The sequence below is a fragment of the Mugil cephalus genome, chromosome 4 (assembly GCF_022458985.1).
Source record: "Mugil cephalus isolate CIBA_MC_2020 chromosome 4, CIBA_Mcephalus_1.1, whole genome shotgun sequence".
Classification (NCBI taxonomy): Eukaryota; Metazoa; Chordata; class Actinopteri; order Mugiliformes; family Mugilidae; genus Mugil; species Mugil cephalus.
This window is the reverse complement of record NC_061773.1, coordinates 2,252,673-2,267,542: the sequence shown is the minus strand read 5'-3', so window position 1 is coordinate 2,267,542 and position 14,870 is coordinate 2,252,673. Positions and strand designations below refer to the sequence as shown.

Genomic DNA, 14,870 nt, shown 5'->3' with positions numbered 1-14,870 from the left:
TATTTTATTTAAAAAATAAAAAATAATATTTAGTCATTGTTGCGTGTGCCTATCAGAATGATTTTGCCGCGATAAAATAGATTAACGGCTTAAATGTATTTTCTGATTCAGTGTAGTCAGAACCTAAAGTGGTAGGTGAGTTTGTTCACACAGTTAACACAGTGCGGACGCATAGTTTGGGCTTTTATTGATTATTGGTTACTCAGTGCGTTCACAGATGATTGCCCCCACTGTTGGAAACGTTTGATTATCACACCTTCAGGCCCGACGCTGAACGGAGTCCAGTCGTTTTACAATTGAGGGATGAGATGAGATGACTACTCCTCACCCCGCCCGACTAAGTCCGAAGAATAGACGTTACAGACGGCACCTGGCGTTTTTTCTAATCGAACACACCCACTAGATCTTTGCGCGCTGACCGGCACTTCGTTTTTAAATGGTCTAGAGGAGCTCGTTGATTGGTGGAGAGGAGTCATATGTCGATAGTTCAGCTGCTTATGTTTTTATTATTATACACATTTTAATGGCGCCGTTTGCTAGACACCAACATTAACCAATTTAAACAAGGAAACAATAATAATATAATATGTTATATTTTATAAAGCGTGACATTTTAGGGCCCGTATTGTGTTCCACAAATGCTAAACTTTATGGCAAAATTGACATACTATTTTTATTTATATAAAATGTTAGCATGACTCACTATCTATTTTTAAATAGTTGGCAACATAACTCTATCAGTCACATTTAAGTTTTAACTGAGTAACTGCTTTAAAATACTGAATGCATGAGTTAATTATAAATAATTATATCCTCACTCAGAGGGAGGAACTCTGATTTGAATGACCCTGTTCTCTGTTTCGTTTGAATTCCCCGTTGGCGTATTCTGGACAGGTGTCCTTTTCTGTTAACTGAAAAATGAACTGTGCCAATTTCACTCCAAACTGTAAGTTTGTGGTGGTGACTCTTATGTATGTAATAAATTGTTGCATATTTTGTGAGTTTGCTCTTATACATTACATATAGTCTTCCCATGGCAGGTGCATGTCACCATATCTGCCCTTGTGATTCCATAATTACACATAACTTTTAGCCAGTGAAGCAAACTTAATTTGTAAAAAATGCTAAACACAACTACTGTAATTTCACATGTATTATCGAAATCTTCCTTTCATAGTATTTTGTGCACATCCCCAAAACCCCACACATTCAAAGGGAACCTCAAACAGGGTCCCCATCATCTCACAGCATATGCAGATAACAACCACCACTGCCACTGATGTGGTGGGGTTCAGATTTCTGGGTGCGGGCAGCAGCGCCTTTGGTTGGTTGACAGGTGCACAGCATACAAAGTAACAATGGACCACATCATATCGGAAATTCACTGGCAGCCATAAAAAATGTCTGCGTGAAAGAACGGAATGATGACATCTAGTGGATAATAATAAAATTACATCTTAAGATTGTTAACACAAAAACTATTTTGGTTTACAAAATCCTTTTCTCACTTGAAAGAACAGCCTCCCTTGCATGCAGTTTGACAAAGCATTAAGTGCAGGTCACAGTGAATAATGCTGATTATTTCCGAGTTTATGACACACTTTTAGAGGAAATGAGATGTTTAAATGTAATTTTACAAATGTATGAGAACTATAATCAAAATCATAGTATATGCATTTCAAGATTTCTAGTCAATATTTGGAAAGTGCAAAATGTGTACACGCAGTACCATTGGTATTTTAACATTCAATTTCCTGCACATTTGACTGGCGGACCATTTTGGCTCTTTTACAGTGGCAACTTATTATTTACATGACCTGAATAAAGTAATTCTGAATCTGACCTACAGTTATGTCATTTGGTCCTTGGGATTTTGCATCTGACTCGTAACTGTAAACATTCAATTACCAAGTGACAAGTTAATACCAGCACTGAAGGTCAGGTGTTTGACTGAGTATTGCTCATTGTGAATAAAGTGACGGTAGACTTCATGTATCTTTTGGGTTCCATCGGGACCTGAATTGGTCCAAATTCTACCAAACAGTGAACAACTTTGATGGGGTTCAACAAACAATTATCTAACAAAAAGCTTTCTATGAATTAAAAAAAATGTCAAAACATGTCCTTCATTCTTTCAATTCTGTCATTCCTTTGACCAGAACTTCAAAACCTACAGTTGTATACATGAAATGTATGTATATTTGGCAATAATGTCCCTGCTTTTTATAAGTGAAATAATGATTAAGTTGAAATAGACCCCATAAACACACAGTGACATCTGGGTTAATAAATACTAAATGAAGGAACTTGAGTAATTTGATTCAAGACACAGCTGCAAGGATGCCATTCAACATCAGCTTCCCAAAAACATTTTTATTAGAACAGGATTGTTGTTCTGTTGTCAGTGTGATAAGAGCCAAAGCGACACAATCCTGTTATCTTGAAGAATGAACCTGAAACCGTATCTGTAAGTGTGTGGGGGATTTAGTCGGGGTCGACTCTGGTAGTAAATCCTTGTAATAATGCATAGCCTGCAAACACATTTTATTTTAAAGTTCATGTGGGCTCTCATATGTATTCATACTATGCATGGTCCACCCTTTCCAAAGCGATGTAGAAACTTTTCTTGTCATCCAAACAGTGCCAGCCGATTGGTCCAATCTCGCAATCTGCGCAGATGAGATACTTGATCCTCCCCACATCGTTAGTGAAGCCCACATTCTCAAAAGTGAACATGTCATCCACAAACCAGTGTGCAGTCAGGGTGTCGCCATCTACTGAGCCCTCTGTGGAGCTGAGGCCGCTCTTTTTCCGCATGGAGGGCAGGAACAGCTGGTGAGACAAAACAAGCCCTCAGATGATACGAATACACTTGTGGATGAACATAAATTAAGGATCAAGACGAGGATTTTGGAAACATGCAAGAGTTGCAAAAGTTTTAAAGTTGAATGCAGTTGAACACAGTTTTCCTGCTCTACACTTAAAGGCCACAAAACAAGTTTTTCTGTTTGTATCTGCAATATTATTAGAATCGAGACTGCATTAAGTACTTCAGACATAATCAACTGACCAGCGTCCCTCCATGTTTTTAAACAGAACATACATTATCCTTTAAATGCACACTAAAAAAAGATGCTCAGGGCAAAAGTGCATTATTTCAGGAGGTAACTTAAATAGCAATAATAAAATATAGCAAAAATATAAATAACTTAAAGTGCAAAAAGGCATTTATTACATCTTTTCTATGTAAGGGAACATAATATACCATGTGAATTGTTTTGGAGTGGACGTACACATGTAAAACTGCTTCAGGTTGGTTCTTCCGTGCATTAACTGAGTAATCTGGCTGCATTGTACCACTGGTTTAATCATCCTGTAAAGAGCACTGGCCTTTTTAGTTACAATTAAACAAAGCTATAATAAAACACACTGGCTGATTTACACGCCCTACAGATTAAAGTAAAACACCGCACCTCTTTCTCTGCAAACACAGCCATCCCGGGACACAGCACCTTGGAACCACAGCGCTGACACAGGACGGATTTGATGTTCTTGCCGTCTTCAGAAACCAGGTCGGACCGGTCCGGGTCTTTGGGCTCTTGGTTGTTGTCCATCTCGAGCTGAGACAGAACAGCGGGTTTACGCCGATGTATGTGCACACAAAGGTTCGGGCGGGGTCTCTTTCTCTCTCAAGCCACATCGACTGGTCCAAAATACAATACTTAACTGCCTGGGCTAACTAGCGTTTAGTTAATTTGAGTGCTGTCTTATGGAAAAGAAAGGAATGAGTGGACCGGAAGTACGAAGCTTCAGGACGTTTGTAGTGCGGAAGTCCACGACAGAAAAAAAACAACACTCGCTTTTCGATATGTACAGAGAAAATACTTTTACTATAACCTGACGTATTTATGCTACAATATAATCAATAATGAGATTCATTTTACAAGCAGTAGCTTAACACAGTGCCATAGAAAGCCCCACCTCTTTCATTTATGCTAACGTTGCATGAAATCTCCCGCAATAAGACAAATAACCATCTTACATTTACATAAATATAATTGACACACATATGTCTAATCCAAATATGACGTACCTATAGGCTGAAGGAAATACAGATACTAACTACGACTACAAGACGGTAGAAACAGTTGATTAAGCTAAAGAAAGGCTAGCATCCTAGCTGATCCGGAAGTGTACCAGCCACAAAATGCTCTCGTCCACAAACAAGAGTCTGAAACATGGTCTCTTTTTAAAAAACTGCACAAGGGAGGAAATAAGCAAGTTTCTCCGTTTACCGATGCGTTATTTATCTATTTATCACAGACAAGACAGTAAAGTAAAGCGTTCTGATTTTTTTTTTTTTTCAGTCTCCAGAATTGAATTGCTCAGTTTGAGAATAAATTTGTCATTTGTGACTTAGCAAAATTGTCTGTGAAGATGAAGTTGGATTAAAACAAGGACTGGATGGAGTAAAAAATGCCTCTAAACAAAAATACTCCATATATAAATATATATAATAAAAGTAGACTCGAAGATTATATCTGTCTATTTTGTATATACAGGTTATATTTTTTTTCTTTTCTATTTTTATATATTCTCAATGTTTGCACATTCTTGTTTACATTTTTTGTTTAGCTGCTGCATCGTAAGTCTTTGAGGAACGTAATTTGAATCCTGTATTGTGTTGCACATGTCAGAATTGACAATAAAGTTGACTTGACTACATGGTAAAAGTACATTTAATGCAAAAGAACTCTTGTATGTATACAGGGTTACAGATGAACTGATTACTAAATGTGGTCAAGTATAAAGTAATATCACATAAAGTAATGTGAATAATGTAAACTAAGAAAATCTGTTATACTGCTTAAAAAAAATATATCATACATTGATCATATTTAGGATGTGTCTATTCAACAAGTCACACATGCTCAAAGCCCAAATACTGACATGTAAACCAGTCCAAATAGCTCTTTAAAAAGACTCCAATTGATTCAAAATGCTGCAGCAAGAACCTTGACGGGAATGGCTATTTACTGTCTGTTTTAAAATCGGAAAGATATCTTCATGACTGCTGATATGACATTGGAAAGGTCTTACATTTGTGAGAAATCAAATTCTTGTACATTACGTTCTGCAGATGCTTGTATTTCATGAACTATCAAATGTGCAATGGAGAAAACCAGACACTAAATTTGTACATGTGGAAAAAAATTTATTACAATAATTTTCCAAGATTACCATTAATAAATATTCAGGTTTACATTTCAGTGAAATGTATGATTTATCACTTTTCTACACAGGACATTACACAAAATCAAGAATACACGTCATTTTAGTCTTTGTAATAAAGCTTGAATAAGTTCATCTAGAAAAAGGAGTCTTAAACAGCAGTTCATACAACCTATCAGTGGAATTGTAAGTTCAATAATGATTCTATTGTATGTATATATACACATATACGTATGTGTGTGTGTGTGTATGTATGTACGTATATATATATATATACACACACACACACACACACATACATATATGTGTATTATATATATATGGCAAGGAAAACAAGAAAAGTCAACATCTGGAAATCCTTGACGCTCCCTTGACTGGTAAGATAGGCCATTTTATTCAAAAACATTTCCATTGGCCTAAGGCACAGGAATACTAAAAGATTATATCAATCATACAGAACACGTCTTAAACCTCATATGGTGATTTAAAGTTTTGAATTTAATAGTATACACAGAGGTGCATTTATTTACACCTCTCACTGCATCTGAAATCTAACACAACAAAAACAAAAACCTCTAGTTGACCAAAATGTAGTTTAACGGATCCAGATCTGTACATTGTGCGTAGCCCAGGAACTTTACTCTTTAAAGTCAACCACCAGTGACCAGTGAAAATGCTGTGATTGATCAATCCACAACAACATGGTAGTTCTCGTTATAGTCTTACCTGAACTAAGCGGGTATATATTTTTTTCCACAGCAGCTACAAACTTTAACAGCTTTTCTGTGTTATAAAAGAATCTGAAAGTAAATTAGTTGAAAATTGTTTGGGACATCCATCAATTCAAATGAAGTGTCAAATGAACATGAACTTTCAGAATAGAATTGCAAGAAAGAGAAATATCCAACCCCATGATTCACTTGTCTTATCCAGACACATTCAGTAAGTAGATCCCCTAAACTATTAGTTTAATTTTGATTGAAATTGATTTATTGGTTTATTTAACAGGATATGGCGTAAAGATTAATTAACATTACAGTAAATGTGTTTGTTCGTGTGTCACAAAATCACCCTGAACAGCATAAATTTAGATGTTGGAGGCTCTCGGAGTACAGCTCCTAATTTATTGCTGAGTGGGTGTATGTGGGCTGTAATCTTTTTTTTAACGGACAGATGAACAATCAGTGTCAGTTAAAAAAAACAATAAAACAACAATATCTGGCGACATGTGTAAGTTCTCAAGCATAAAACGGTCCTGGACTACTCTACGATACACCTCCACATCTACAGTACATTCAACCTCTAACCTGCCTGGGAGATGAAAGAGGATGGGAGTGGGGAAAAAGAAATGGTTTACAGTATGTGCCTTCTGCTACAGCACAAATAATACTCTGTACCCTCTGTGTGATTGTAACAGACATTGCAGATGCTGGGGTACTAGCGAGCTTCTAAGAAGAGAATATTGGTTTGGTTAAAATCCAGTATTTTCTTTTCTTTCTTTCTTTCTTTTTTTTTTTTTTTTACAAAAATGCTGACCCCAAGGTTCATAATTATTGTAGTAACGACTAGTGCCTGTTCCCTCCATAGCACAATGGCTAGTTAATGCTACTTTATTGGAGCAAAAAAGAGCCAAAGCAGAAATACCACTAAAACCCAAACGAGATATTAGCAAATCAGAAGTACAGAAGGAGCAATAAGAGACTATATTCAATTCCAGCAGCATTTTGTGTGTGCGTATTTGTGTGTATGTGTCTGTACGCGCGTGTGTGTGTGTGTGTGGAGGGGGCTATAAAGAAAAGTATATTGAAGTCACAGTCAGGCCTCTCAGAGCAGAGTGTCATCTGTGCATCCTCCCTCGAGGCCGTAGCGGAACTCCTGCAGGTTGGAAACCCCGTAGAAATGTATGAACGCTGCGGCCACGACCAGAACATGAAAGATCTGATGAGAATGGAACTGAAAGAGTGAAAGAAAGTGGGTTAGTGACATTTAGTAAAACACATTTGCTTGCATACATTAAAGGCTAAAGGTGAGTGTAGAAGAACTCACTTGTTTCCTAACTGTAACATACACTGATCGGGCATAACATTATGACTACCTTCCTAATATTGTGTATTTCTCCCTTGTGACCCTAATTCAGTTGTGACTCATCAGAGAGTGGACATGGGTCTTCTGAGGGTGTCCTGTGGTGTCTGGTAACAGGATGTTGTTAGTGGGGGCCTCTGGGTCCTATGGGTTGAGGGGAGGGGCCTCTGTGGATCATCCCACAGATACTTGATCAGTTTGGGATCTAGTGAATCTGGAGGCCAAGTCAACACCTTGTGCTGTTCTTCATGTTTTTTAGTTGTTCCTAAAGAGTTTTTGTGTGTGTCTGTGTCAGGCTGCATCCTGCTGGGGATGGCTGCTGCCATCAAGGAGTGTCATTACTATGAGGTGGGGGTGTCTGGCCTGTTCTGGGTGGGTGCTACATGTCTAAGTAATGTCCACATGAATAAAAGTCAGGTCCAAAAGTTTCCCAGCAGAACACTGAATTGTCACAAGATGGTCAATGTATTAATGTCTCTTGTCAGTGGTTTTAATGTTGTGGCTGATTGGTGTATTCATGTTCAGTTATATAAAAAATAAAAACAATAATCCACCATCTGTCTTTGTCAGTCACATAAATGACACGTCCCCGTAGTGTAAACAAAGGCAAATCAACTTTTTTACCATTTGAATTACTATTCAATCCTTTCACACAACCACGCTTCAACCTGTTGTTTACCCACCAAAATGGCGCTAATGACCCAAAATGCACTGCAGGTATGCGAGTGTGACATCACCAGACAAAGACTCATTGAGGTGTTTAGGTGTAAGTTCATGTCGCTTGTCTGAAAGTTCTCACATCTGTTCTCTTGCCAAACAGAGGAGTGCATTTGTACTCATCACCACAAGCAGGCTGCATCTTGCAACCGCCTGTCTTGATAAAATAAAATTATGCCCACACTCACCCAGATGTCGCATTTGCCGGGGAAATAGCGTTCGGGGATCCTGGCTGCATACAGACCAGCACCAGTGATATACATGGCGCCCATCAGGTAGAACCAACCCATCTGTCCGACTGTGGTGGCCTTAACAAAGCCCTCCTCAATGGTGAAGTGCATGGTGGGGACAATGCCACTCAGTCCAAGACCCATGAACACGCCTAGTAGAGCACAGATTTGAGTTAGAGGAGACAAAATTTTGTACCACTGTGCACAAAAAGAGCTGAAGGCAAAGCAAACACAAGCATAAGACCAACAGTGTATCTAAAAAAACAAACATAATATATGCAACTAGGAGGCACCTGCTCTTGTGGGTCTGTGACGAGGCGTAGAGAAACGGTCCCACTGGGCAACAATGATGGCGGCAATGCCGAGGACACACACAATGGTGAGGTAGATAAGTCGAGGTTGAGGGGAGCAATAGAAGGAGTAGTACAGCCAGGGCACAAAGGAGCCCATGATTAGGAGGGCGATGCCAGAGTAGTCAAGCCTGAGGAAAGAAGGAGACACAGAGACAAATGATGGAAGATCTACGGCACGCAAACAAGTTCACTCGTGTTTCTCAACTTTGCTGCAATTTTCCAGTGCTATGCTGTTTATTTATAACAGTATGATTAGTGTGAGTAGTAAATTAAAATAATGTCACAACAGTCTGCCAGTGAACACACTTATCTTGGAGCTTTAACCACAGATCAGTTTTCCACGTCCTGCCCTGCTTCACATTCACCCACAAACATCCTAAAGCTCCTAAGAGATACAGTTTCTTGCTGAAGGACATTTGGACGTAGCCCTCTGATTAAAAGACAGAATCGTTCTTATTTGCTTTTGCATCTTTTGATTACTGTGTCTAAAGATGCTGTAGGAAAATCACAGGTTATTACTGATGAGGACTGCAGTGCACGTCAGGGGAGGTTGTGCTTCTGTGTATGCTGGGGCCCTAATCGGGCACGTAATGGAGCCTTATGTTTTTTCCCTACCTAAGTCAAATTATGTCTACAATGAAGTCAAACCAGCCTGCTATGAAAGTGCACCTTCAGGCTTTAAAGCAGAAAAACACTCGAAAGAAAACCAGAAGTTTAGAAACCTCACTCGGCAGTGGAAAGTCTTGAAATAAATTACATTCACTAGAATAAAGACACCTACAAGTGACTGAAATGACAGATGTGACGACTAGAAGAGAAGTGAGCTTTGGAAAAACTGACTATTATTTGTCAGTATGAGGCCTTACTTGGAGAAGGTGCGAGACACTTTTTCAGAGTGGCAGTAGACAGTATGAAAAAGCCAGGAGAAGCTGAGGCAGAGCACGGCTCCCAGGAAGAACATCCCAAACACGACTTTCTCTTGCAGCGGGGCCATAAAATACATGTTGGGCCGCAGCATTGTTAGCGTGCCCAGACACAGGAACAAGATCAACCCTGAGGGGGAAAAAACACACATGTTATGCTTGTTCCATATTGCTATTGGGTGCGAGATATTTGTTCTCCCTCCTGTAGACAAGAAAAAAAAAGTTTGTTCTGGCCATGTAATTTATAATTAAAGAGGTGTCTGTGAAGGTTCTCAGTCATCCAGGTCTGGTAATCCAGTTGAATAAAGGCAACCGGACTTGTAGAATTTCTTGAAGACTTACAAAACCTCAACTTCCCACTAGTCTCTCAGAACCGAAACAAGCTACTCGATTGAGTGGCGAAACGTCTTCAAGAAATTCTACAAGTCCAGTTGCCTTTATTCAACGCCTTTTGGAATATAATTAACGGGAAATTCAAATGCCAAAGTCTGGGTTAGTCCTCACAGCGCCCTCCCACTGCAGCATACGTCACATGTCCTAAGCATTATGGGAGATGCAGGACATGGGCAACAAGAGGCACTTTTTTTCTTTTAAGGATGTCGGTCAGTCGTTTTGACCACCCCGCCGTTCATTCAGCAGGTACCCACATACAGTATGCCCATTTCTATCCAGGAGAGATAAGTGGTTACCTGCAACCAAACATTCGGAAATGTACGCTTTCTTACATCAGACACGCCGCCTTTGTGCTCACCTAACAGGTGAGTCCAGATGTTTCCTGTCTCAGTGTGAATTCTGAAGATGCTTCCAAAACAGGCCCTGAAGGAGGGCATAGGAGGCCGGTGTCCGTGCAGGAGGTAATCATTGTCCTTCAGCCACTCTGGCAGGACGTGAAACGGGATGACCCTCCAGCGCCCCTCCCAAACCTGAAATACAAGAATAACTTTCAGTCATAGAAGCCTGAAAACACCGTTCATCTCTGGCCGTCCACCTGAAAAGCCTGTCAGGTCAAGGTAAGAATGAAAAACATCTTTGAAAATCACATGCAGTTCATATCTTAAATGTGTTGATAGTCAAGCTATAGCTGATGAGATAATGTATTGTACATTCACTGCACACTAACACTGTGTCGGTTTTAAAGGACAGTAAATCCAGCAGACCTTTCATGCTACTCAATTTGCCACAGAGACCTGACTTAGATCTGAAGGACATGTCGCCCTTTCTCAGATTTCTAATAATAACACCTTTTCTTGGCATTAAGGAAACAGTTTTAGTCTGTTAACAAAATAGGAGATTCACAAAAAAGTATTAGAAACTAACAATTCACCTTCTGATACAAACTGGAAAGATCTGATACTGATCGATAAAATCCTTGGACTGATATTGTTTTTACACATATTATTCCACATTGAGATAATCTGTATTGTTATTGATGCCATAAAAATAAAACTGAATTAAGTTGAATAAAAAATTCCTCAAAAATGGTGCTGCTGCCACAGGTTAACTGAATCTGTAACCTTGCCTCACCCCTAAAAACCACACACTAGAGCCATGACACCAAACAGTGTGTTCAGTTTCAGTTCATTTAAAGTGACCACTGCAATATTTATACTGGCCTGACATGAGGGTGCGGACAAACTAATGTACTGCAATAAGAGCTCTTTTGAATGTTTAAATAACTATTATTCAATGCAGCAGATTAAGAAGGGGATATTTGTCCACCACTAAGCTGAGTAATATTAGATTAGTATCAAGTCCAGGAGATGGATCTAGGGACCTGAAGCCAGAAGAATGCAGTGACCTGATCACATGAATATCAAACATGAGTTCACCCACCTGTTCTCAAAATGGGGTCAGACCATGCAGAGTGAGCACAGAGCCACCACAGGGTGTGTGTGTGTGTGTGTGTGTGTGTGTGTGTGTGTGTGTGTGTGTGTCTGTGTGGACGAAGGGTAAATAAGTGAAATAAAAAATGAGTTGTGCAAGGGAACAGAGACTTGCAGAGTTTGCTGATGCTTTTGTGTTACACTGAATAATTTCCTTTATTTCTGTCTAACAGAACTGTATTATTAGCTTCATTTCATAACTGATAATTTATTGAGTTGTCAGGAGATTGTGCCAGAATGAAAGTATAAATGAAGTTTTAACTTGAACTGAATGAGAAGATTTGGAAGTAGAATATGGGTTTTGAGGGTAATACTACATCAATATTTAGTTTAAAATGGGACAACAGTGTTCCAATGTTAATATTTTACTCAAACAATAATAATAAGGACAGACCACTGCATTTTTAAAATGATCAGATGGACTGAGCACATGGCCAAGCCTAACATTGAGTATTTAGTTTACTTTAGCTAAAAAACAAAAGCAAACGTTAAAGACCACACATGTCTGAAAAGGGACTGACTTTGTACGGTTCTATAGGCTGGTCTAAGCAGAACTTTGAGTTAGGATTTGTGAAACATTGTGAATTTCTCATTGAGATGAATAACGTAACGATCTGTCTTTGTCATGGCAGTGTGAATGTTCAAGTTATGCTACACACGATTATATATAAAAAGGCATTTAAGTTTATTAGCTGGTTATTTATTTTGTTAAAACCCTTCAGCTCCAAATGTTTTTTGTAATAAGCGCCAAATTACTTTAAGTTTCTTAACTGCTTTTTTATTTTTACACAATATATTTCTTTCATAATGCACTGTAGTGCAATTCAAGTGTCAAGCACTGAATAACACTGGAAAGACATTTCTTACCTTGTGCACAAACTCCTCCATCTTCTCCATGGCGTGGTGAGCCTGGAGTGGTAGAGTCAGAACCTCCCCCACCTCATCATCCTCCTCCTCTTCACTGGCAAGCATCGTGGCTCCCTTTAAAAGAGATCACAACAGACTACTGAAGCTACTGAGACATAGTAAATGATGTCTGGGTGTTTTCTGAAACAGTCCTACCTCTGGGTGGACGCCTTTAGGCGCTGCCGCCTGCCGTCCCCCTCCCTCCTCCAGCAGCGGCCCCAGCTCCATCAGCTCAACATCTGGGACAGGGGAGTCCTCAGAGATCCGGCAGTCTGCATCACTAGCAGACCCGTTTCGGCCTGACATAAGGAGACTGCCTGATGACCCACTCACAGTCTCTGTGTTCTGCTTCAGGTGGTACACTTCAATTTCACGCCTGGGGAACAAATATCAGCCTCACTGAAAAAGTGTGTTGATACATTCATGCTGAGAACAGATCTAGGAAGATACACATATACGACGACAATCAATAGAGGGTACAAGGTTTTGTAAATACAAGACTCAAAAGTATCGAGCAACACAAAAAAAAAAAAAAAAAAAAAGAATGTGATAAGCATTAAGTACATATGCATATTACTGGCTGATAAATAGGACATCCTTATTTCAGATGGTAATAAAAGCAGGAACACAAACTCATAACACAAACCTTTTTTGATACCCGTAGGAGAACTGCATTTATTCAAATAAAAAAATAAGGAGAATTACGGAGAGTGCATGTTTCTTTGTCAAACTGGTAATTATGTCCGGTAATGTGGAGTGTAATACACCCGCACACTGGGGATGTCACCCAAAACCGGGTTCTGAAAGCGGATCACCCGTAAGTAATTGAAAACCCAGAGTATTTTAAGGTCATGATTTTTCTGTCTACAGCCTACACATGCCCTCACAATAAGGAGAAAAGGACTGATGCCATTCTCTAACAGACTCACCCAGCTAGACTCATGATTCGAGTCAAATTGGGCTTTATTGTCATTTTGACACACATACAACTGGAATGCAGACATGATGAAATTATGTTTCTCTCTGAGATCTGTGCAGATTTAGCTAAATTGGTAAAATACTTGGTTGCAATAAGCTAAAAGACTTAAGTTAAAATATGTGAAGTGCATAGACTCATACTCAATCTAGCTGTACAACAACTCACTTTTCTGTAACAGACAACTCCATCTTATTCATGTCAGGGCCTTTCAATCCATATTATTGCACCTATACAGTATGGCACTATCATTTATCCTTCCAATGTATAATGTGTATATTCAAATTTATATTTCATTACTAGTGTGTTTTTTTTTTCTTTTTCATGTACAACTGTGACCAAGCAGTCTCCCTTGTGGATCGATAAAGTCTATCCAAGTTTAAGTCTAAGTTAATTGACCTACTTATTATTTATTAAGGCTATAACGTCATGCATAAAACAGAACAGATCAAGTTGCTCTGACATTGTGTGTTTGTATTAAATAAAATAGTTTTTGTCCTCGACTGTGAGATACAGTTTTAAGATTAGTATTATTATCAGTTACGATACCCGTGTCACTCACATCCTGAATTTCTGCATGGGGTATGACTGGTATGACTGGCTCTGGTGGACAAAATGACACAATAAATGCGCAGTAAATTGTCTAAAGTTGTTATTGTCCAGTGTGCACATTCCACTTTCCTATATAACACAGCGATGGGATTTACTAATTAGGGCTGGTGGACGTCAATAATTCGCATTTATCGTATCATTATTTTTCGGCTACCAAATATTTATCTGACTCCTGAATTAAAAAGGTTGCTGATTGATCTGGTTTTCCTCTCGCGAACATGTCTCACCGATCAATCAACAACAACAGAGAACAAAGGGAACTTCTGTAGGTCTGTGTCACCGACCAAAAATCATTCGTGGAGGTCGACAGCAGAACACCAACACACCTGATTTAAGATTTAAGACAATAACACGTCTGATGCACCAGCGACAAGCCTGTCAACACGACCAAGTTCCTGTTTAGCAAAGGTAACCAGATGGATGTTGATCAACGTTAGCACGGAGCAAGACGGACACGGAGCACGGAATGTAAACAAGCGCAACACACGGACGATTTCGTCCAATGTCACTTCATCCGTCCGGTGTGTTACACCTCACACAACGGCGCTAAATAACATCCCAGATCAGCTCGATGAATCGGCTAGTCTCGGATGGCTCCTATATCAGGTTGCTAACGTTACCTTGTAGCTAGCGCTGATGTGTCGCCGAGCAGGACAGGACACAGTGGCAGGGAATCAACTTCCTAGCGGCAAAGACAGAAGTCTTGACCGCGACGTAAACCCTAAACCTTTGCTAAATAGTCTACTGCAAACACATCTGCTGGGAGAATTTAGTTAAATGAACAAAAAAGTTACCTGGCGAGGCAGCTTTCAAACCAGGAAGGTGAATTATTTATCGACGCGAGAAACGCAAATCTTTCCGGAAGTTGAAGTCTCTTCCGTAACCAAACTCTCCGTCTTTCAAAGTAAAAGCTTCTACTGATGGTTGCTAAATAAAAACCTCTTATTTGTGAACAG

The 14,870-nt window shown here is 39.4% G+C and overlaps 2 protein-coding genes across 2 annotated transcripts; both read right to left on the bottom strand.

Annotated features, from left to right (window-relative positions):
* Positions 1–2,353: 2,353 nt before the first annotated feature.
* Positions 2,354–4,239, bottom strand: rabif (RAB interacting factor). Its single transcript, XM_047582844.1, has 3 exons — positions 4,094–4,239; positions 3,474–3,620; positions 2,354–2,832 (listed from the first exon to the last, which is right to left on the bottom strand). Exons 2-3 carry the CDS (start codon positions 3,612–3,614, stop codon positions 2,584–2,586), a joined length of 390 nt encoding a protein of 129 aa, XP_047438800.1. The 5' UTR covers positions 3,615–3,620; positions 4,094–4,239; the 3' UTR covers positions 2,354–2,583.
* A 959-nt stretch (positions 4,240–5,198) lies between these two features.
* adipor1a (adiponectin receptor 1a) lies at positions 5,199–14,685 on the bottom strand. Its single transcript, XM_047582843.1, has 8 exons — positions 14,535–14,685; positions 12,483–12,702; positions 12,288–12,401; positions 10,289–10,460; positions 9,481–9,667; positions 8,555–8,742; positions 8,220–8,413; positions 5,199–7,185 (listed from the first exon to the last, which is right to left on the bottom strand). Exons 2-8 carry the CDS (start codon positions 12,630–12,632, stop codon positions 7,057–7,059), a joined length of 1,134 nt encoding a protein of 377 aa, XP_047438799.1. The 5' UTR covers positions 12,633–12,702; positions 14,535–14,685; the 3' UTR covers positions 5,199–7,056.
* Positions 14,686–14,870: the final 185 nt, after the last annotated feature.